The 22,191-nt window shown below is 39.7% G+C and overlaps 2 protein-coding genes across 4 annotated transcripts; both read left to right on the top strand.

Moving 5' to 3' along the window:
* Positions 1–1,891: 1,891 nt before the first annotated feature.
* On the top strand, positions 1,892–9,158 carry LOC115665105 (glycosyltransferase BC10-like). Of its 2 annotated transcripts, none has more exons than XM_056320896.1 (11): positions 1,892–2,051; positions 3,391–3,910; positions 4,880–4,978; positions 6,479–6,579; positions 6,680–6,751; positions 6,892–6,982; positions 7,577–7,657; positions 7,993–8,052; positions 8,144–8,266; positions 8,513–8,551; positions 8,640–9,158. In XM_056320896.1, the coding sequence occupies exons 2-11, from the start codon at positions 3,527–3,529 to the stop codon at positions 8,766–8,768; spliced, it is 1,179 nt and encodes a 392-aa protein (XP_056176871.1). In that variant the 5' UTR covers positions 1,892–2,051; positions 3,391–3,526; the 3' UTR covers positions 8,769–9,158. The 2 variants fall into 2 exon arrangements, with proteins under 2 accessions (XP_056176871.1, XP_030442857.2); XM_030586997.2 differs by having other exon boundaries at positions 1,915–2,362.
* Positions 9,159–9,304: 146 nt separating this feature from the next.
* LOC115668145 (aspartic proteinase nepenthesin-1-like) lies at positions 9,305–14,572 on the top strand. Of its 2 annotated transcripts, none has more exons than XM_056320895.1 (3): positions 9,305–9,860; positions 11,966–13,217; positions 14,113–14,572. In XM_056320895.1, the coding sequence occupies exons 2-3, from the start codon at positions 11,990–11,992 to the stop codon at positions 14,430–14,432; spliced, it is 1,548 nt and encodes a 515-aa protein (XP_056176870.1). In that variant the 5' UTR covers positions 9,305–9,860; positions 11,966–11,989; the 3' UTR covers positions 14,433–14,572. The 2 variants fall into 2 exon arrangements, with proteins under 2 accessions (XP_056176870.1, XP_056176869.1); XM_056320894.1 differs by having other exon boundaries at positions 14,104–14,572.
* Positions 14,573–22,191: the final 7,619 nt, after the last annotated feature.

Genomic DNA, 22,191 nt, shown 5'->3' with positions numbered 1-22,191 from the left:
GAAAAATAATGAAATGATTCATTACTTCATGTACTTCAAAGCTTCATTGCTTCACAAAACAAGTTTATCAATCAATCCTCATCGCTTGCCTATTGGAATTAAGGCTCCGTTTATTTCGCAAAACTTGTTTTTCGGGAAGTTATTTTTCAGTGATTGGCTGAAACTTGAAAACGAGCTGGAAAATAGTTTCCGGTGTTTGGTAAGAAAAATCTCATTTGATTTTCCTACATAGAGATACATTATTCAGGTACTAGTAGCTTATGCATGGGCAACCTAGGAACCCGACACGGACATCGGTGTCTCAAGTCCAAATCTCCACTTCCCGAGCACTGGTCTTTTTTCTACACCGAAAACCGAGCTCGAGAACTTAGTGTCACTGCTCGGCTCCCCGGCACCCCGCCCCTAGTCTATAGAGGCCAAGCCTAGGTCCCCATCGCCCAAGCCTCAGTAGGACCTAGGCCCCAAACCCCAGCACCCAGGATCGAGACTTCGGCTCCCAGGCCTATGTCAATTGAGGGCGAGCCCAAGACTGCGGTATCGGTACCCACACCCGGGTTCATCAAAGCCGAGCCCCGAACTTGTCGCCCATGCCCGAGTCCATCAAGGCCAAGGCCTCGGTGCTCGGGCCCGGGCTCGGCATCGATGGGCCGGGGCCCAACTCTCGGGCATGGACTCAAGGGACCCGGGCTCGAAAGTTGGGGACTTGGGCATAAGTGTCAAGGACCCAAATCCGGCCTCGATATTACCGAGCCTGGCGTCCCAAGCATGGGCACCAATGTCTTGGGCTTGTCTTTGATGGACCCGGGTTCTGCGGCCGGGGTCTCGGGCCCAACCTCGATGGACCTTGGACAGGCGTCGGGAGCCTAGCCCCGCTACCAAGGACTCGAGAACGAGCAATTGGGTTCCCATGCCCATACATAGAGTTTCTAGTCCAAGCGCCGATATCTAATCATATTTTGAAAAATGATTTTTAACTTTTTAAAAAGATAATCATTTTCCTAAATTTAAGCATTGGTAGGAAAACATTTTTCGTTTACTCATTTTTCAAAGCGATCCAAACGCCGGAAAATGAGAAAAATGCTTTCCCGAAAAATGTTTTTTGCAAGACAAAAGGAGTCAATAGGCACAAGTAGGACATCTGTATCTTAAATATGATATTACTTTTTCATAAGCCCCGATGGATAATAATAATAATAGAATTTGAGATTTCAGGGGGAGAGCAGAGTTCCAGTTTTTTTTTTTTTTTTTTAATTTTACTTTTTGGTCCAACCCCTTGGATTACTTGTTCAACCATCTAGCACTTGTTGGTATGAAAGAAGTTATCAAAGGTTTTCATTTCTTTGCATCGTAAAAGTGCCGAATTTATATGTCCGGTCAAACTCTGGCGCTTCACATGGAAGGAAGGTTCGTGCCATCGAGATCAAAGGGGTTGAAGATTGGACTTGGAATTTTTCCCCCTCCAAAAAAATAATAAAAAATAATAAAAATAAACCATGATCTGCGTTTTCTTTCCCTTTCTCTTTTTTTTTTTTAAAAAAAATATTTCTCTTGTCTGTAGTTTCCGGGGTGCGGTCAACTAGAGAAACAAATCTCAAACATGGTTTCTGTTGACAATATCGACGCTTTCGACGAGAGCGACCCACCAAGTCTTCGGGCCGACCCGACTCCGTCTCTATTCCGAGTTCTCGATCTCCTCGGGACTCAGTCCGCCCCCCCCGAAACTCGGGTCCACGCGCCGCCACCGCGCGTGGGGGAGTGGAGGGACGATGCTGGCGTGGGTCGCCGGCTGAAATTTCCCCCAATTTCTTTTTCCTTCCGTGCGAAAATCGCAACGCAGGGACAAAAACGACGGCTTCTTTGGACACGCCCCCCCGCCCCCTTCTGTCTCTCTCTCTCTCTCTCTCTCTCTCTTCCTCTCTCTAATTCTTGAAGTAGTAGTAGTTGTTGTTGTTGTTGCTGTTGAAGGGGAAGCAACGAATCGGGAAGGAATCCATAAATCCTCATCGTCTCCCTTTGGAAAAACTTTCGGGGGGCGATTTATGTTACTCCGGGTGTGTTTTCGCAAAAGCTGAGGACTTTTCTTGCCATATTAGTTAAATAGTTTCCCCTTCTCTCTCTCCTTCCCTCTTTCTCTCTCTCTCTATCCGGCTCTGTTTGTCTCGCTTTGCTGGTCCAATTCTTGGTTGCGCCCCCAGATCTTGAGCACCCGAAATCCAACCGGCCCCCGCCAGCGGCTCCAAGAAGGGGTTCCCCTCCGGGATCCTTTCGGTTTCCAGATTCGTGTGGGGGGGCTGTAAGCAATCGAGCGCGAAGGGGGGGTCCGTTTGTGTTCGGAGCTCCGGGGGGCCGCGCGATTCGTCAGGTGATTGGTTTCTCTTTCTTGTTGGTCCCGTGCCGATCGATTCGGGAGCTCGTCGAATTGCGTTGGAGCGGAGAAAGATCGCTGCTTTTTTTTTTTCTCTTTTTTGCTTATCGTGATGTGGTTCTCGTGCGTTTCCGTGGGGGGTGGTGGTGGGGGAAACGGCTGCTTGAATCTTGGCATTTTGTTTGGAGGGTCCGTGGGCTAGTGATATTTTCCCTTTTCACTTTCTGGGCAATGGGAAAAGACAGTGTTTGGGGGCGTGAACAATTCACGAGGTATTGACCGGATTGGTGAGATGGAGTGTCTGAGCACGCATTGCAGAGGGTCTTGTTCTGGCAGCTTAACGCCGTTTGGAAATTGCCCGTGGATTGGTTTGACTTTTGTTCCGGGATTTTCTCTAATCGATCTCCTCTGGGGGGGTTTTCTTTTTTCTTTTTGTTCTTTGAATCCTGGTTGGTTCTAGTGGTTGGGCCTATCGAGGAACTGGATTTTTTAAACAATTGCCGATGCTTTAGAATTCTACGATTTTCTGGAACATCCATTGCCACTCGCATCACAAGATACGCGGCATGGTTGTCTCGTTGGCTAGATGAGGTTTCGAGGAGATGAAAAGGCATCATTTGATGGATATATCACGTGGTTGCCTATCGTGAAATCTTGAAATATCCGCTAGGGAAGTCCCAAAAACGATCTTTTGGCGAGGCAGAAATTTTCTACAGCTCTTTCTTATCATCCCCCTTTAGGTGTAATCTTAAAAGCGTTCGTGCTTGGCTTCAATCAGTGCCCAACATGAGCCTTGTTAGATAAGCATAGACTGTGCATGTTTACTTGCCCGTTGAGCTAACTAACTGGACTGGACTTTCCCATTAATTTAATGTGCGCATGTTGAAGTTCTCATTTACTTGATCTTAAGTGCTGCTTTTGATGTGCAGTCTTCTTTCATTGCATTAGTAGTATCCGCAAGGTATGCTGCAATCTTTGTATCAGCTCATCCTCATCATCGATTCATTGTCGTCCAAATTTTGCAGATAAATCCTTTGAATTGAGCCCACTTGTATTAAGTTGACGTCCATCGGACGGGGGAGGTAGTAACAATTGAAATTTGAGCTGAAGGATATAGGACGTTTTATGGGAAAGCTTTGATGCATTAATCTAGTCTTCTTGATGAAGACAGCTAAAGGCTGGAGATTGGGTATGGGTGATGTCCAGATTTTGGCGGGCCATCGCCCTCGTCCTCCATTGAAGAAGCCAGTGTGGATTATAGTGTTGGTTTGCTTGGTCAGTATGTTCCTAATCTGCGCGTATGTATATCCTCCCAGAGGCAGTGCTGCCTGCTATATGCTTTCTTCCAGAGGTTGCAAGGCTCTTTCAGATTGGCTTCCACCGGATCCTGCAAGGGAATTTACCGATGAAGAGATGGCATCTCGTGTTGTGATTAAGGACATACTAAACACGCCTCCCCTTCAAACAAAGAACCCTAAAATCGCTTTTATGTTCTTGAGTCCTGGTTCGCTGCCTTTTGAGAAGTTGTGGGATAAGTTTTTCCAAGTAAGTTTCCACATTTACTCTCTCTTCCTGTACTTGCTGGCATCTCAAGCCTTTGTACCATCGAAGATTGATAGTCTTTCTTTGTGGCTCTGACAATCACTGCTTGCACACTATTGAATAAGAGATGATGCTTTCTGCGGCGATTGTCACCATCTGTTTCAGTGAATGCATTTAGTTTGTGCATTCTGAAGTATTTTGAAGTCCCATCTGTGGAAAAAATATCTCTAGGTTTCTCGACTATCTAATGCTTGTCCCAGATATTTTTATCTTGATTGATTAAAAGAGTAACTTCCTTTGTTCTCATTACTCTACTCTTCTAGAAAAGTCTGATAAAACAGAGGATAATTTTTGCTGGAGGACATTGCTTGAGATTATTGACGGATGTAAAGCATAGCATACTTATGTATGAGCGGACATCGGTCTAGTTGAAGAAAGAATAGTAGCTAAGCAGATGCGTACACAATACTTTATGCTTGTGTTCTCAGTGCTGAAATTCCGTCTTTTGCGAAGAAAAACTTGGAGAAGCTTGCCTCTCAATTTGTTTTGATCTTCTTTTGGCTTATGTGATGGCCCCACAGCTGAATGAGGTAATCTGGGCCTTTTTTGGTCCTGGTGAAGATCCAGCCTTGATAGCATGATCATAACTGAGCCTTGAATAATTTATGCGGTATCTTTGTCTTCAGAATACTAGGAGAAGGGGCGTTAAGGAAATGATTCTCCTAAACTAAGCTGTCAAGCATATATGCCCATCAACTGTTTGTTAAGGAAGGCTACGTAAATATGGTTACGCTTGATGTAACAAATTGATTGTGTATTGCCTTTCCGTTGTAAGACTTATTCCTGGAACAATTCATTGGGAATTCAGATGACATCATTTTGGCTTTTAGTGTGTTTTCCTGAAATAATGGCAAATAACTACTGCTGAATTTTGTCTTTCTCGACTAACAATATCTTTGGCTTCTCTGTTAGGGTCATGAAGGAAGATTCACAGTCTATGTCCATGCATCAAAGGAAAAACCTGTACATGTGAGCAGTTACTTCATTGATCAAGACATAAGGAGCGACCAGGTTCAGTAACTTACTTAGCAAAATGTCCGTGTTCTGATAATCATGTGTTGAGTTTTACTGCACAAATTTTCCAATTTAGAGGTTTGCACTTTGGTACAAACCAACAAAATATGTTCGTTCACTTTTTATACCCTCTCTCTGGATTTCTGGCTGAAGCATTATATTCTGTTGATGAAGAAAGTTGTTTTGGTAGGGGCGACTTATGTTTGTGGAGTGCAAGTTTTTTCATGAAACTGCAAAGTTACATGCAAAAGAAAGATAAACGGGGAATACAAAAAGGAAAGAAAAGCCTTCTCTGATCTCAGATATTTAAATAGGCTGTTCCTTGCTTTCATAGTGACTCCGGCTTGATGTGTCAAAAGAGTGAAGTGTACGGCTGATGAATCTTTATGTGGGAATAGTGGCTAACAGATGTTCTCTTTGCAATGTCTGTGGCTGTGGCAGTTATTGATAGATGCTGTTACGCTGAACTTGTCATGAACTTTGCAGCATATTGCTTTTTCAAGTACGGTGCCGGTGAACTTGAGTAAATGTTACTCAAAATGGATGCTTTCGTTGGCATCCCTTCCTTTTCGGCAAATTGGTCTTTTGATTTGCTAATTTGCAGATTATCCTATTCTTCCCACTTATTTTCAATCGGTTCTTTTATCAGATAAAATTAGGAATCTACAAATCTGTAAACTCATATGAAATGGTTGCTGTGAAGAATATGGTGGCTATCCGCCTGGTGCATTTTGTAGTTGATGCTCTCAAATTACACTAAATGCAAGTTTCATTGAACTTTTTTATTTTTAAGAAAAATCCATGGAATTTTACTGAACAAAATTCCATTATGTAATTGTTTTTCTCTATATAGAAGCTTCAATGCATATTTTCTTGGAAGGGCTTTAATTAAAGAAAAATTACTGAGCCGTTTCTCCAGCCCCCTGTTTACTATCCTTCATAGCATTTTTTATTAATCATTTTCAAGTTGATTGTAACAGGCAGGGTCTGAATTGGATAAATTCAGAATCCAGCCAATCGGTTTAGTAGCCTGAGTCTGTCATGTAAGATCACGAACCATTTGATTCATGCTTGACCCGAACAATTCTTTAAGGCTGTCAATTTACTGTAAAAATGAATTAGGTGCCTATAGATTTCAAGTTACAGCCTTCATATTCTTTTGTCTTCCTTGGACTTCTGCTTCTCGTTTTTTAATTCCAATATAGTCATAGTTAGGAAGAGATTAAGGTCAAAAGTAAAAAAAAAGGGGATCTTCTGTTATGTGACAGCATAATTGTTGCAGCTTGTAGTTGTACCGATTTTATATGTACGTGCTAGTTTTTGCTATGTGTGATGGCACAATCTTATGAATTGATGCTTTGTCTTGTAACCGAGCTCTTTTTTGTTCTTTGAGCTCTTTTCTGTATGGGTTTGGACCCCCCCTGTTGCCATATGGTTGCTTACATTTATCTATAAAAAGATAATATTTTGAAATTGATGTTATGTTTACCTATGCAGGTGGTGTGGGGAAAAATTTCCATGATTGATGCTGAGAGACGTTTATTGGCTAACGCTCTTAAAGATCCTGATAACCAACATTTTGTGTTACTCTCTGATAGGTAATGATGCAAAAAATTAAAATTTTCCCATTTATTATAATGAAAAAAATTTGAAGTAGCTTGATTCTAAGTTCTGATTTCTAATCTTGTCTTGTTGCAGCTGTGTGCCATTGCATACTTTTGACTATGTGTATGATTATCTTATGCACACAAATATCAGCTACATTGACTGGTAAGCACATATTGTTTTTTGTATTCTACTACGCTTCTTACTTATTTTCTGTACCTCGTGGCTGCAGCTCTTTAGTTGCAACTTTTTTTAAGTGAGAAGGCCGGCATCTCATTCTCAACTATTTTTTATTTCCCATGTAGTTTCTATGATCCCGGTCCACATGGGAACGGCAGATACTCAGACCACATGTTACCTGAAGTTGAGAAGAAAGATTTCCGGAAAGGTGCCCAGGTATGTCAAGAATGAGTGAGATGTTACGTACATTCCTATATTGGGAGTCCGAGGCCATTTGATGGCTTTGACGTGGCTGCCAGAGTGAAGTTGTATGCAATTGAAGAATTTTCATTCTAATATAACTGACGAATTTTCATTTTGACAAGATTGGGAAAGAATTGACTTGAAGGAAATCTAAACTTTTACAGTGCTTTTGTTCTTTGAGCTCACAAAAGTTATTTTCCAGATGAGAAGGCTAGTCTCTCTAGAAAGTGAACTTTTCCCATGCTAGCCCACATACATGCAGAGATAGGTCTTTGCTAATTTGGTGCACCGCGTATCTTCTGTATAACTATCTGACATCTCAATTCGTTGAACCTGCAGATTATAAAGCCTGCTATTTTAAATTTACAAGTCTGTTTCTTTTTTCCATATATATTACTTTTTCAGATGGTAGAAGTCTTGCCAAATCTAAATTTGTTTTAGGACTCTCTAAGTCGTCTGTTTTTTCTTGCTGCCATGTGTTTTAGAGGTTTTAAACTTCGCATGTTGGCTTCTGAACTAAGAGTTTTTCTGGCTCAAATTTCGAATTAATTGTTGAGTTCTCTGCAGTGGTTCACAATGAAGCGGCAGCATGCTTTAATTCTCATGGCTGACAGTCTATATTACTCGAAATTCAAGGACTATTGTAAGGTGAATATGCTTATTCAGTTGCTTTCAATCCTATTGCCTATCATCTTATTATTATTGGGCTTGTGGATCGTAGTTTATGCCCCTATTGCAAACATCGCCTGCATGTATCCAGAAAGATATTTTGCTTCCAAAGAGAGTTGTTCCGGTTCCTTTCGTTCGTCATTTTTTCATTCTGAACAGTTCCTGGCCATATTTCTTTGGACAATTAACTTGTCAGTTCATTGCATCATATTTGTTTTGTCCAGTCACTTTGATGATATCTATCGTTGGAGCCATGATTGTTGAAATTCTGTGATACAGCAAGATGTTAATTAAGATATTCTTTACACCTACAGCAAGGTTTGGACGGTAAAAATTGCATTGCTGATGAACATTACATTCCTACCTTCTTCAGTGTAAGGATCCTCTTCTGTGTTACAACCTCGGTTTGTGATGTCATCTCACCAATCTCCAACTTGACAAGTTTCCCCCTGCATGTGTTCTCAGATGGTTGATCCTGGTGGAATTGCAACATGGTCGGTGACGCATGTTGATTGGTCAGAGAGAAAATGGCACCCCAAATCCTACAGGGCTCAAGATGTCACATTCGAGCTTCTGAAAAATATTACGGTATGGATGACAATTTTCCATTGTTTGTACTTTTTACAGAGACAAGATGAGATATGGGGTTCCTTACTCAGTTTTAACTATCATCAGACTCCAAAAAGAGAAAAAGACTATCAGTCTGTGAAGTAGGAAACTTCAAAATTGTGACTTTTCCTGTTTTTGTATGGAAACATAGTGATAATGTATGTGAATTACTATTCCCATTTATCTGTCATGGGTTTGACCGTGCTTATTATGTCATTTGTGCAGTCAATTGATGTGAGCATTCATGTAACGAGTGACGATAAGGTATGCAATGTTCGTATCCTCTCAATTAATGATCTGGAAATATACATAAATAGCCTGAACGAAAATTTTGTTGCTTGGATTTCTGCAGCATGAAGAGCAGGTAAGAGCTTGTTTGTGGAATGGGGTGAAGAGGCCATGTTACTTGTTTGCAAGGAAGTTCTACCCGGAAACTTTGGACAATCTGTTGCATCTCTTCTCCAATTATACGACATTCTGAGCTGGACATTTTTTTTGACTCGATATTCTTTGGTCGAACCGATGTAGTTGCTTTCGACCCCATTCACCCTCTCTTGTTCTCAGTTGTAAATTGCCGCATTATTAAGGCTCCTATGTTGCCCGACCCCATATCTCGAGCACAATGGCGACTTCGAGTGCCTTCTAGGGTGAGTTCATTCCTGAGGGAGGCTAACTATTTGTTAGATCTCCCTTTGAAATTCGCGTGGCAAGATGGGGCTTCATCTCTATATTACTCCATCCTTTGGGCTTAGGAAAAAGGATTGAAACATAGAAAATGTGGGGATGGTGCAGTTAGTTCTTTTGTAAAAGTTGCGACTATTATGTTACATATGACTCAATCATAGCGCTTCTTTTGTTTTTTTGGAGGTAAGATGATTTTGCGACAGATGATTTTGCATAGCTGAATTCCTTGACTGCCTAGAGAAAATGAAGATTTGGTTAAGAATTTTGTCCCTCCTTGATCTGATCATTGCTACAGGCATTCGTCTATTATTTGTTTCTTTTATCCCTTTTACTGGACATAATTCATGTATTTCAATGACATTAAATGCATCTTTGAAATTTGAGCACAAGAGAGAGCATATCTATTTTGGGATGGACCATCCTTGTTGTGAACCGTTTAATTTGTGCAACAAAACTGTCGCATGCCAAGGCATGCCCTTGCTGTGCTTGGGGCTTACAAGGAACAAAAGAGGAAAGAACCAGCTGGCCTTTAGTGAGGGAAAGGAGAGGGGCATAATCAGGTTTGGCCATTTCGTTGCTTCAAGTGAAGGTAAGATAAGCCTGCATGTTCACCAGACCAGGGAGGAAGTTCCAAGTGTCGCCAGTGCATTCAACAAAGGATGAAAGATCTCTGTGTCTTTCTCAGTTATTGAATAATAATGCCTTTGATGGTGTCCAGTTCTAGTCAGGTCGTCTTTCCTAGATGTATATATTTATTTAAGGCCAATCCTCCCTACTTAAATTTCACTTTCAAAAATTTAATGCTTTAGGGGTTCTTGATCAGTACAAGTATAACCACTTTTTTCATTACTTGATTTAATCTTTAATACCAGCAGTTGAAGCTCTCTAGGTAGCGAATGATAACCATTCTGTTCCGGAATGAGTTCCTAAACCAGAAATAGATTTTTCTATTTCTGGTTCCTGGATGAGTTTCTGAGAAAAAAAACCCGTTTGATAATGACAAAAAATTTCTATTTCTAGAACAGAAACCCGTTTGATAACAGCACAAAATTTCTATTTCCTGAAATAAAAACCCGTTTGATAAACAACAGAAAATTCTATTTCCAGGAACAAAAATCCATTTTTTTAGAAATGGAATAAAAATAATAAAAAAATCCGAAAAATTCATAAAAATCTTTAAAAAAATTCAGAAAATCCCAAAAAATTGAAAAATTCCAGAAAAAATCATCAAAATGTCGAGAAAATAAAAAAATTTAGATTTCGGGAAAATAGGAAATTTGTTGAATTTTTTCAAAAAAAATCAAGAAATCAAAAATTTCAAAACTTCACAGAATTGCTTAGAATACCTGTGGCCACCCACTTTTAGTGAAATTTAAATTTGTTTAGGTGCCCAAAAAAATCAAAAATTTCAAAACTTCACAGAATAGTTTAGAATACATGTGGCCACCCACTTTGAGTGAAATTTAAATTTTTTAAGGTGCCCAAAAAAATTCAAAAACTCAAAAATTTCAAAACTTTACAGAATGGCTTAGAATACCTGTGGCCACCCACTTTGAGTGAAATTTTAATTTTTGGAGGTGAAAAAAAAGCAAAAAATAAAAAATTTCAAAACTTCACAGAATGACTTAGAATACATGTGGCCATCCACTTTGAGTGAAATTTAAATTTTTTTAGGTGAAAAAAAACATAAAAAATCAAAAATTTCAAAACTTCACAGAATGACTTACAATACCTCTAGCCACCCACTTTGAGTAAAATTTAATTTTTTTTAGATGCCCAAATGGTATTTTTTATTTTTTTTTATTTTTTTTGGTTCCTAAAGAAAATTAAATTTCACTCAAAGTGGATGGCCACATGTATTCTAAGCCACTCTGTGAAGTTTTGAAAATTTTTCTTTTTGCTTATTTTTATTTTTTTCGACACCTAAAAAAAATTAAATTTCACTCAAAGTGGGTGGCCACAGTATTCTAAGCAATTATGTGAAGTTTTTTATTTTTTATTTTTTATTTTTTATTTTTTTCGGCACCTAAAAAATTTAAGTTTCGTTCAGTGGATGGCCAGTATTCTAAGCCATTTTGTGAAGTTTTGAAATTTTTTCTTTTTTAATTTTTTTTTTTTTTCGGCACCTAAAAAAATAAAATTTCGCTCAAAGTGGGTGGCCACAAGTATTTTAAGCCATTCCAGTAAAGTTTTGAAATTTTTACTTTTTGCTTATTTTTATTTTTTTGGCATATAAAAAAATTTAAATTTCACTCAAAGTGGGTGGCCACAGGTATTTTAAGTTATTCTGTGAAGTTTTGAAATTTTTTATTTTTTTTATTTTTTTGGCACCTAAAAAAATTAAAATTTCACTCAAAGTAGATGGCCACAAGTATTCTAAGCCATTCTGTGAAGTTTTGAAATTTTTGATTTTTTTGCTTTTTTTTATTTTTTTCGGCACCTAAAAAAATAAAATTTCGCTCAAATTGGGTGGCCACAGGTATTCTAAGATATTCTGTGAAGTTTTTAAATTTTAGAATTTTTTATTTTTTTTGGCAACTAAAAAAATTAAATTTTGCTCAAAGTGGGTGGCTATAGGTTTTCTAAGCCATTTTGTGAAATTTTGAAATTTTTTATTTTTATTTATTTTTTTCGATACCTAAAAAAATTTAAATTTCACTGAAAGTGGGTAGCCACAGATTCTAAACCATTCTGTTAAGTTTTGAAATTTTTGCTTTTTTTTCTCACCTCAAAGATCGTGATTTCCATATGAATACGTGTGTTGAAGAAAATGAATTCCTCAAAAATGGTTCTCACTTTTGTTCCAGAAATGAAAAACCAACTTTTTTTTTTTTGTTCTCATTTCTGGTTTCAGAATCAGTTTTGGAAGCAAACTTGTCCCGGAAATAGAAAAATGAAATTGCGTTACCAAACGGGTTTCTGGTCCAAAACTGATTCTGGGAACAAAAAACCAGTTCTGGACAGAACCAGAATGGTTTTCATGCAGCACCCTAGTCTCTAGCTTCTCCTTTCAACTCCATGGCAACATTATTAGCATCACACCGTCGATTTCTCTCTCTTATCATAACCATGATTTCGATTGTTCTTGCTTTCCTCTGCTTGACCACCACAATGGCCGAAGTGATAGCCGCAAGAAGCCACCGACAATATGCCGTGAAACTTATTCACTGGAATTCTGTTCTCTCTCCGTATTACACAACTGATGCAAACATGTCCAAACCAGCTACTCGTGCAGTCAGAAGCTCTATGGCGCGTCTGGCCTACTTGGAAGCAAAAGCCACCGGCACCTTTTTTGCCCCCAATGACGTCCGTGGCCGCTTTGTTGCAGAAGAGGGCGCGACACAGCTCATGGTGAATCTCTCGATAGGCCAGCCCCCTGTGCAGCAACTAACGACCATGGACACGGGGAGCGGCTTGCTCTGGATCCAATGCCTGCCTTGCACAAAGTGCTTTGAGCAATCAAACCCGCTTTTCGATCCTTCCAAATCCTCCACGTATGCGAACTTATCATGCACTTCTCCTTACTGCACCTACTTGCCTCCGGGCGACAGATGCAACCCAGCCAACTATTGTAAATTCTCCAACAGCTACCTCGATGGAATCACCGTGAAGGGGCTCTTCGGCACGGAGACGCTCACGTTCGAGACGTCCGACGAGGGGGAAGCGAAGATCTCGAATATGGTCATCGGGTGTGGCCATGACAATGATGGTTACAATGACCAGCCTAGTGGGATCATGGGCCTTGGCCCTGAGAATGTGTCTCTGGCTACAAAAATGGGGTCTAAATTCTCTTTCTGCATTGGAAGCTTAAAAGACCCTCACTATGCTCATAACCAACTGATTTTAGGTGATGATGCTGTGACTGAAGGGGACTCGACCCCATTGGAGGTCTTCAATAACCTCTACTTCCTAACTTTGGAAGGAATCAGCGTTGGAGGGAAAATGCTCAACATCGACCCTGCGGTGTTCTGGAGGACGCCGTCTGGCACGGGTGGGGTCGTCATCGACTCCGGAACCACGATCATCCTCCTAACGTGGAACGCATTTGATCCTCTCAGCAAGGAGGTTCAGAGGCTGCTGAATGGGTCCTTCGAGCGGGTTGAGAACCCATACAGCCCGTCCGGCTTATGCTACAAGGGAAACATGAGCAGTGACCTCACCGGGTTCCCCATGGTCGGGCTTCACTTCGCTGGTGGGGCCATTCTAGGACTAGATGTGGAGAGCTTTTTTCATGATAATGGACCAGGTGAATTCTGCATGGCTGTTAGTCCTTCCAGTTCTGACCTCAAGGGGTTGAGTGTGATTGGAGTGATGGCTCAACAGAGTTATAACATTGGCTATGACATTGGAGGGAAGAAACTTTTCTTCCAGAGAATTGACTGTGAACTTCTAGAGTAGCACCTGTAAATACATCAATCAACGTAATAAAATCAACTTATGTGGATCGGGTCTATTCATTCTGATCATTTTATCCCCTCCAGAGTCCACATCGTATTTGATTAAGGTTTAGCATGATTGAAAAATGAGCTTTTTCACAAAACAGGGGATAATACCACCTGACCTCAATATGCATAAAGGCCAAAGATAAACCAGCATCAGAGATCTATTCGGAGGTCAAAGAGACTATATTTCCCTTTGGTGTATTGTATAGGGAGGTGGTCAGTTAATTTAATGATGAAGCTTTCATACAAACCAGACCAACATGCTAAGATAGATCAAAGCCTAAGACGCTATACCTTAGAGTTGGCATGTGATTGACAATGTATGTCTTGAAGCCGATTAATGACTCCATGTTGAGACAATTTGGTTTGGTAGACATAATACAATGATCCGATTGATTTCAATGGTTGACTTGATTCTCGTAACGCATATATGGCACACTTTAGTTTTCATTGTTATTGCTTTCTGGGTTATGGTCAAGGTTCTTGAAATTATTATGCAGTAAATGCATCTTAAATATGGAAAAAGATGATAAATCTCACGAGCTGAAAACAAAGGCTGAGTTTAAAAAAGAGGGATTGCCAAGACTCACGTCATTCCAAAGAACATTAATGTGAGACTATGATTTTTAAGCCTTTTCTGTTCAGTCTTTTAGATTGTGGTGCTGAGTTGATAATGCTTGGATGTACTAGAGACATCAGGTGAAGGCGGAGTTTTAGTCGACACGGGATCAGTACTGACTTGGCTGAAGACAGATGGCTACGTTCCACTCCAGAACGAAGTCCAGAGCTTGCTTGACAAGCGAGGCTTAAGGAGGGTCAAATACGGGCACAACCTGGCGATGCTGTGTTACGCGGGGACTGCAGAGAGAGAGGTGAGCGATTTTCCGGTGGTGGCGCTTCATTTTGATGGGGGGGTCAAGCTGAACATGACCGCAAAGAGCTTCTTCTTCCAGAGGAAGCCGGGTTTCTTTTGCATGGCAGTGGCTGAGAGCCAACCGAGTCTCAATGGCTGTCTCTAATTGGAGCGTTGGCTCAACAGCATCACAATTTCGGGTACGACAATGCTCAAGGGAAGATCTTCTTCGAAAGAATTGAATGTGAACAGCTTGCTGAATGACTTATGTGTCAAGTCAATAATAAGACAATAATTTATGCTCCAGCTTCTCCGGTGCGTCAAACTAGATGTAGTATTAGTCCCTTCAAGCTGTGCAGTGAGCTCTCTTCTATTAATCTGACGAATCGAACATTACTTAAGGATCTTTCATCAAACTCAGGCGAATTCACTGTTAGTACAACATATATGCGCACAGCATTTTTTGCAAATCAAAGGCAAACTTTCCTAAAGAAGTAGGACAAAACCTTTTCATAACAAATGCACATCGTTTAGTTCAACAATGGAAAGGTTAAAATCCATCTTCTTCAACATTGAACTAGCAGATCAAGGACGAGATCGCCCTTTACACAAGCAGCACTCACATCTATCAAGTAAGGTTGTGTACGAAACATCATTTTCGTTAATACCCATTTTTCCAGTCTGTTCATTGTGAACTTAAGTTGAACCTGCTTGGAATATTGGCTTCTTCGGTAAAGAGGAAGGTAGCATCACCTTTTATTCGCCGCCAAATCCACACATACATCTTAAACAAGATGCGCTCAAACCAGCACCAATTAATGTCATTAATCCAAAACTTCTCTTTGTCTCGCATCTATTTTCGCCTCTCCCATGCGAATAATAACCTTACCGAGGTTGTCCTGTTAAATGAGAAAATCGACAAATCAAAATAAAACAGTAGCAAGTCTTTTTCTGTATAGGTGACTACTAAAAAGGTGCAACAGTTTACACCAAAACCGTCCCTGAAATATTTAGCGATGGCATCTGCCGGTGCGCCAATACGCCAATAGAAATTGTGGCACCTGCTGTTGGTGTCACGCGATGGTTGAGACACTTGCTAAAGCGATCTGTAGCGAGATAAATTCGGGACTGCAGCCCTGTCCATCTAACTAGGAAACATCAAATCGAGAATCAAATACAAATGCCAAAAGAGAATGATCCAATCTATCACACCAAATCTGTCAGCTACCAAAGATCCAATCTGTTTTTGCCGAATAAAACCACGAAAGTTGAAGCTAAACAAAGCATAAACCGCAGACAAAAGGTCCTCCATTTGACAGATCATCCCACCAACTAATAAGCAACCTGGAGCTTAGTAAGGACTAAGGCAATCAAAGAAAGATTGCTACAACAAATTCTGAACACTTTATTCATCGAACCATTCAATTGAGCAAGAGAATTGATAAGATATAACAAAACTCATTACAAGAAACAGATCCGTACATACTAGTAAAGAAGTCAAAAATACCGATGAGAAGGAAGCGCAATAAGAACACTAGAAGAGCCACTGTGAGTGCCATAATTTTTTTTTAGTCACTTGAGTGCCACATCGGTGTAAAATCATTGAGTGCCTATTCCGGTATTTAGTCATACATGGCTTTTTAAATCATATTTTTGAATCCGACCTGGTTTTTTAGAAGAAATTGAAGTTCACTTGGAAATTTTTCTTGTCCTATGTGACGAGCTAACAAACTCAATGTTTCTTAGGAAGACTAACCTCTCTCTATGTCTCACTTCTTCCTCTCCAAAAATCATAGACTCCATAGAAAAAATTTACGAAGCTCTCTCTCTCTCTCACTCTCGCTCTGTTTTCACTTGTTTCGGCTTGGAAGCATAGCGCGTTGTCCATTGTCACTCTCTCTTTTATGTCCTCGCGCTTCCTTTGAGAGCCCAAAATCCGTTGGTGGATGAAATATAGAAATGGCGATGGTCACTCCCAAGAGAGAATGTGTAAGAGAATCACTTTTTGAGTTGGGGTTCTTCACCAACGGATGCCCCTCTCCCTCTCCCTCGCGTGCTTTGAGAACCCCAATTTCGGGTTGGTAGCAGAGTTAGGGTCCCTCACCTACTTTGCCAACTTGGACAGAATTTTGCCCCAATTTTCTTAAACTGAATTAGGATTCTTCAGATAGATCTCTAAACGACGTCGATTAACTTTTCATTTGCTGATCTTGCCATCGAGCTGCGGTAATATAATAAATTAATGCCACGTTAGTTTTTCACGCGAGACAAATCTCTTATGGCACTCAAGTGAATGATTTTTGAAAAAAGCAACACTCAAGTGGTCGAAAAAATTCGACAAAAAAAATAAGCAAAAAAAAAGTTATGGCAAGCAGCGTATAAAAGTTATCTACTTGTAGTGTTCTTCCTCAACTGAAGCAAAGAACGTAGATCAAAATAAGAACAACCCAGTCCTGTTTCAATCATTAAGAGAAGTTATGTAATTAGAGATGAGAAAAGTCGATAATTTAAATAAATATAATTAAATAAATATCGATAAATAACTCATATAAGAGCTCATAACCTGAAACAAAATAGTAATATGATCGAAGAAAAGTTGGTAATCACTTTAATTAAAAATCAATCACAAACAGTTAGTAAAATTTAGTGGATTGGTAAGAACAATAAATAAAAATCGGTAACTCAATAAAAGGTTACGAAAATTAGAAGAATAAATAAATTGTGGTAAGCAACTCAAATGAGGGTAGATAAATTAAAACTTGATGGTGATTAAATGGGAGAAAACCTGGTAAGTCACACAACTAAATGACGATAAGTTCATATAAAAGCAATTGAATTTGAAGACATTTGTAAAATAGACAAATAAAATATGGCAAATGATAACAAAATTTGATAAACTAAAAAATAAATCCGGATTGTGACCCTCACCTTCGAGGATTCGTTATTTTTTTCCGTCTGAAGGCATTGGGTTTAGAGATATTGCCCAAAAGGCAGATCAAATGGCTCATCAATGAAGCACAGTCTCTCCCAATCACATACCTCGCATGACGTTGGATTTCTTTTAGTCCTTTTTAAGTCTAATGATTTCTAAGAGTCGCCACTAGCCATTTCGGGATCAGCTAGAAATCAAATTGGACGTGGGAGGTCCATCTCATTTTCTATACAGTGAAATTCTAGCTTAGGGACTTGGTTACACTAATGTTACTATTAATACCCTTTTGGTACTACAAACTTGGAGGGTTATTATCTAAATGGTGATTCACTCTTGATTACCAATCATGATTTTAAAGATATCAAAGCCACTAAGTGATTATGCACATGTTCTTGAAGGGTTCATTATGATCCTAAACTAGATCTAACCTTCTAGAAAGAGAAATTGACAGACAAACTATTGAAATGGCTTTAAAGTAAAGGGAAAATACCACCAAAAATCTCAAATTATGCCACTTATGATAAATTTACCCATAACTTTTTTTTGTGACACGAAAAACCCCAAACTATGCCACTTGTGATAAATTTACACTAAATTTTTTTTTGTGACACAAAAAATCCCAAACTATGCCACCCGTGACACATTTACCCTACAATACTTTGGCCCATGGGCATTTTCGTCTTTTTCCTTCTTCTTTTTTTCTCTCTTCCCTCCGCCGGTCCTAGCGGAGGAGGAAGCCGGCAAGGGCTGCCTTCACCGGATCCGGCGAGGCGACCCTCCGGCGTCAGGCGACCCTGCCGGCATCAAGCGAGGGTCGCCCTCGCCAGATCCGGCGTCGAGCGAGGGCGGCCCTCGCTGGATCTAGCGAGGGCGACTTCGCCCGACTCAGGCGAGGGTCGCCCTCGTCGGATCCAGCGGAGAGAAGAGAGAAAAAAAGAAAAAAGCAAAGGACAAAAATGCCCATAGGTCAAAGTATTGTGGGGTAAATTTGTCACAAGTGGCATAGTTTGGGGTTTTTCGTGTCACAAAAAAAAGTTCGGAGTAAACTTGTCACAAGTGGCATAGTTTGGGATTTTTTGTGGTATTTTCCTTAAAATAAACAACCAAGTAATGAAAGCATCTAAGCAAAGGTACGGGAAATGGAATCTTGATACTAGTTGGACAAAGAATATTCATGGCCTCATTATAAGTTTCAGGACATGAACCTAGTAAGCTAAACTCGATACTAAATCGGCCAAAGAATAGACAATGCCTTGTTATCAAGCCTTGGGATATGAACCTCATAAGCTTAGGATTAGATACTAATCTTATCTAGGATGAGTCTAAATCTATGCATATTTTGATGATGATGCTACTCTCAGCTATTTTAATCATTTATTAAAAAGAATATTCCAAATAAGGATCTGAAATACCTTCATTTTTTCAAATAAGGACCTGAAGTGGACAAATCATCTCAAATAAGGGCATGAAGTGGCCATGTCATCTCAAATAAGGACCTTGGCCAGCCAGTGACTATTTCGTCGTCAGAGAAGGGGTATTTTAGTCAAAAAAATTATAAGTATATTTTTTTGATTTTTTTTTTACTTTACTTTCCTTTTCGTTTTCCTTTTCTTTTTCATTTCTTTTTTCTTTTTTCTTTTTCTTCTTCTTTCCCCAGCCGTCATTGCGCCTGGCCAGCAAACACCGCCAGCCTCAGGCAAGGGCCACCCTCGCCGGCGTAGGGCGAGGGCCACCCAGCCCGCGTTGGGCGAGGGTTGCATTGCTTGGGCTGGGCGGGTGAGGGTCGCCCTCACCAACGTCAGGCAAGGCCGGCGAAGGTCGTTGGCCCAGGCCAAGAGAGGAAAAAAAAAAGAAAAGGAAAAGGAAAAAAACAGAAAAAGGAAAAAAAAAAGAAAGAAAAAAAAGAAAAAAATTCAAAAAAGTAAAAGACGAAAATAACCTTTGGCAGGTGAGGTCAGGTTCTCATTTGAGACTGATATGGTCACTTCAGGTCCTTATTTGAGACAAGGTCCTCTTTATGCCCTTATTTGAGAAAATGATGACACTTCATGTCCTTATTTGAAATTTTCCCCTTATTAAACGGTGATGCTAATTTTAATTTTTATTAACTAAAACCTAAGCTAGATAACTTATCAAATCCTAAGCTAACCTAAGTTTATCAACTAAACGCATAAGTGTATTGGAAGTTATAAAACTTGTCAAGAAAATGCAATTGAGTCCTAAAACTTTCAAAAAGTGCAATCAAGTCATAAAACTTGTCACAGAAGTGTAATAAAGTCCTAAAACTTTCAAAAAGTACAATTAAGTCATAAAATTTATCAAGTTGGTGCAATCAAGGCATTCAATTAACTCCGTTCAACTTAACAAATTGAAAATACTAACAAGTTTTAGGACTTGATTGAACTTTTCAAAAGTTTTAGGCCTCAATTACACTTTTATGATAAGTTTTATGACTTTAATGCACTTTTGTGATAAGTTTTATGACTTTATTGCTAATGAACATTACATTCCAATCTTTTTCAATTTGAGGATCCTCCTCAGTGTCACAACCTCGCTTTGTGATGTCATCTCACCAATCTCCACTTTGACAAGTTTCCTCCTACATGAGTTCTCAGATAGTTGATCTTGTTGGAATCGCAACATGGTCGGTGACGCATGCTGATTGGTTTGAGAGAAAATGACACCCCAAATCCTACGGGGCTCAAGATGTCACATTTGAGCTTCTAAAAAATATTACGGTATGCATGACAATTTTTCATTGTTTGTACTTTTATAGACAAGATGGGATATGGGGTTCCATACTCGATTACCAATCATCAGACTCCAAAAAACAAGACTATCTCTCTGTGAAGTAGGGAATTGTAAAATTGTGACTTTTCCTGTTTTGTATGAAACATAGTGATAATGTATGTAAATTACTATTCCCATTTTTCTTTTGTGAATTTGATCGTGCTTATTATGTCATTTGTGCAGTCGATTCATGTAAGCATACATGTAACCAGTGACAATAAGGTATGCAGTGTTTGTATCCTCTCGATTAATGATATACAAATATACATAAATAGCCTAAATGAAAATTTTGTTGCTTGGATTTCTGTAGCATGAAGAGCAGGTAAAACCTTGTCTGTGGAATGGGGTAAAGAGGCCATGTTACTTGTTTGCGAGGAAGTTCTACCCGGAAACTTTGGACAATCTGTTGCATCTGCACCTTGAGCAAACTAATCACTACTACTAAATGTGTCATTATCGTGCAATTACCGTACCGTGCGATTACCGAGCCACTCCGGTGAATAAGTTTCATTGAAGGTGACTCATTCTTCGTAGTTGCAACTTTTTTTTAAGTGAGAAGACATGCATCCTTCCAGCTACTTCTTCGGAATTCATCAAGGTGACTCATTCTCAACTATTTTCTATTTACCATTTAGCTTCTTTGATCCAGGCCCACATGGGAACGACAGATACTTAGAGCGCATGTTACATAAAGTCGAGAAAAATGATGTCTGGAAAGGTGCCCAGGTATCTCAAGAATTTTCATGATTTTAAAGATATCGAAGCCACTAAGTGATTATGCACATGTTCTTGAAGGGTTCATTATGATCCTAAACTAGATCTAACCTTCTAGAAAGAGAAATTAACAGATAAACTATTGAAATGGCTTTAAAGTAAAGGGAAAATATCACCAAAAACCCCCAAACTATACCACTTAAGACATATTTATCCAGAACTTTTTTTTGTGACACGAAAAACCCCAAACTATACCACTTGTGATAAATTTACCCTGAATTTTTTTTTTGTGACACAAAAAATCCCAAACTATGCCACATGTGACACATTTACCCCACAATACTTTCGCCTATGGGTATTTTCGTCTTTTTCCTTTTTTTTTTCTTTTTTTCTCTCTTCCCTCCACCGGCCATGGCGGAGGGAAGCCGGCGAGGGCTGCCTTCGCCGGATCCGGCGAGGGCTACCCTCGCCAGCGTCGAGCGACCCTTGCTGGCATCGGGCGAGGATCGCCCTCGCCAGATCCGGTGAAGGTAGCCCTCGCTTGAGTTGGGCGAGGGTAGCCCTCGCCCGTCCTTGCTAGATCCGGCATCGGGCGAGGGCGGCCCTCGCCGGATCTGGCGAGGGCGACTTCGCCCGACTCGAGCAAGGGTCGCCCTCGCTGGATCCGGCGGAGGGAAGAGAGAAAAAAAAGAAAAAAAAAAGAAAAAGGCAAAAGACAAAAATGCCCATAGGTCAAAGTATTGTGGGGTAAATGTGTCACAGGTGGCACAATTTATTTTTCGTGTCACAAAAAAAAGTTCAGGGTAAATTAATCACAAGTGACATAGTTTGGGATTTTTTGTATCACAAAAAAAAAATTCAGAGTAAATTTATCACAAGTGACATAGTTTGGGGTTTTTTGTGGTATTTTCCCTAAAGTAAACAACCAAGTAATGAAAGCATCTAAGCAAAGGTATGGGAAATGGAATCTTGATACTAGTCGGACAAAGAATATTCATGGCCTCGTTATAAGTTTCAGGACATGAACCTAGTAAGCTAAACTCAATACTAAATCGGCCAAAGAATAGATAATGCCTTGTTATTAAGCCTTGGGATATGAACCTCATAAGCTTAGGATTAGAGGCTAATCTTATCTAGGATGAGTCTAAATCTATGCATATTTTGATGATGATGCTACTCTCAGCTATTTTAATCATTTATTAAAAAGAATATTCCAAATAAGGGTCTGAAATGCCTTCATTTTCTCAAATAAGGACCTGAAGTGGACATTGTCTCAAATAATAACCTAAAGTGAACAAATCGTCTCAAATAAGGACATGAAGTGGCCAAATCATCTCAAATAAGGACCTTTGGCCGGCCAGTGACTATTTCGTCGTCAGAGAAGGGGTATTTTAGTCAAAAAAAAATTATAAGTATATTTTTTTTTATCTTTTTTTACTTTACTTCCCTTTTCCTTTTCTTTTCATTTCTTTTTTCTTTTTTCTTTTTC

This window comes from Syzygium oleosum, unplaced genomic scaffold (genome assembly GCF_021117445.2).
Source record: "Syzygium oleosum isolate NSW1041296 unplaced genomic scaffold, Sole_v2.1 Sole_v2.21, whole genome shotgun sequence".
Lineage (NCBI taxonomy): Eukaryota > Viridiplantae > Streptophyta > Magnoliopsida > Myrtales > Myrtaceae > Syzygium > Syzygium oleosum.
This window is presented reverse-complemented; position numbering and strand designations above follow the sequence as displayed.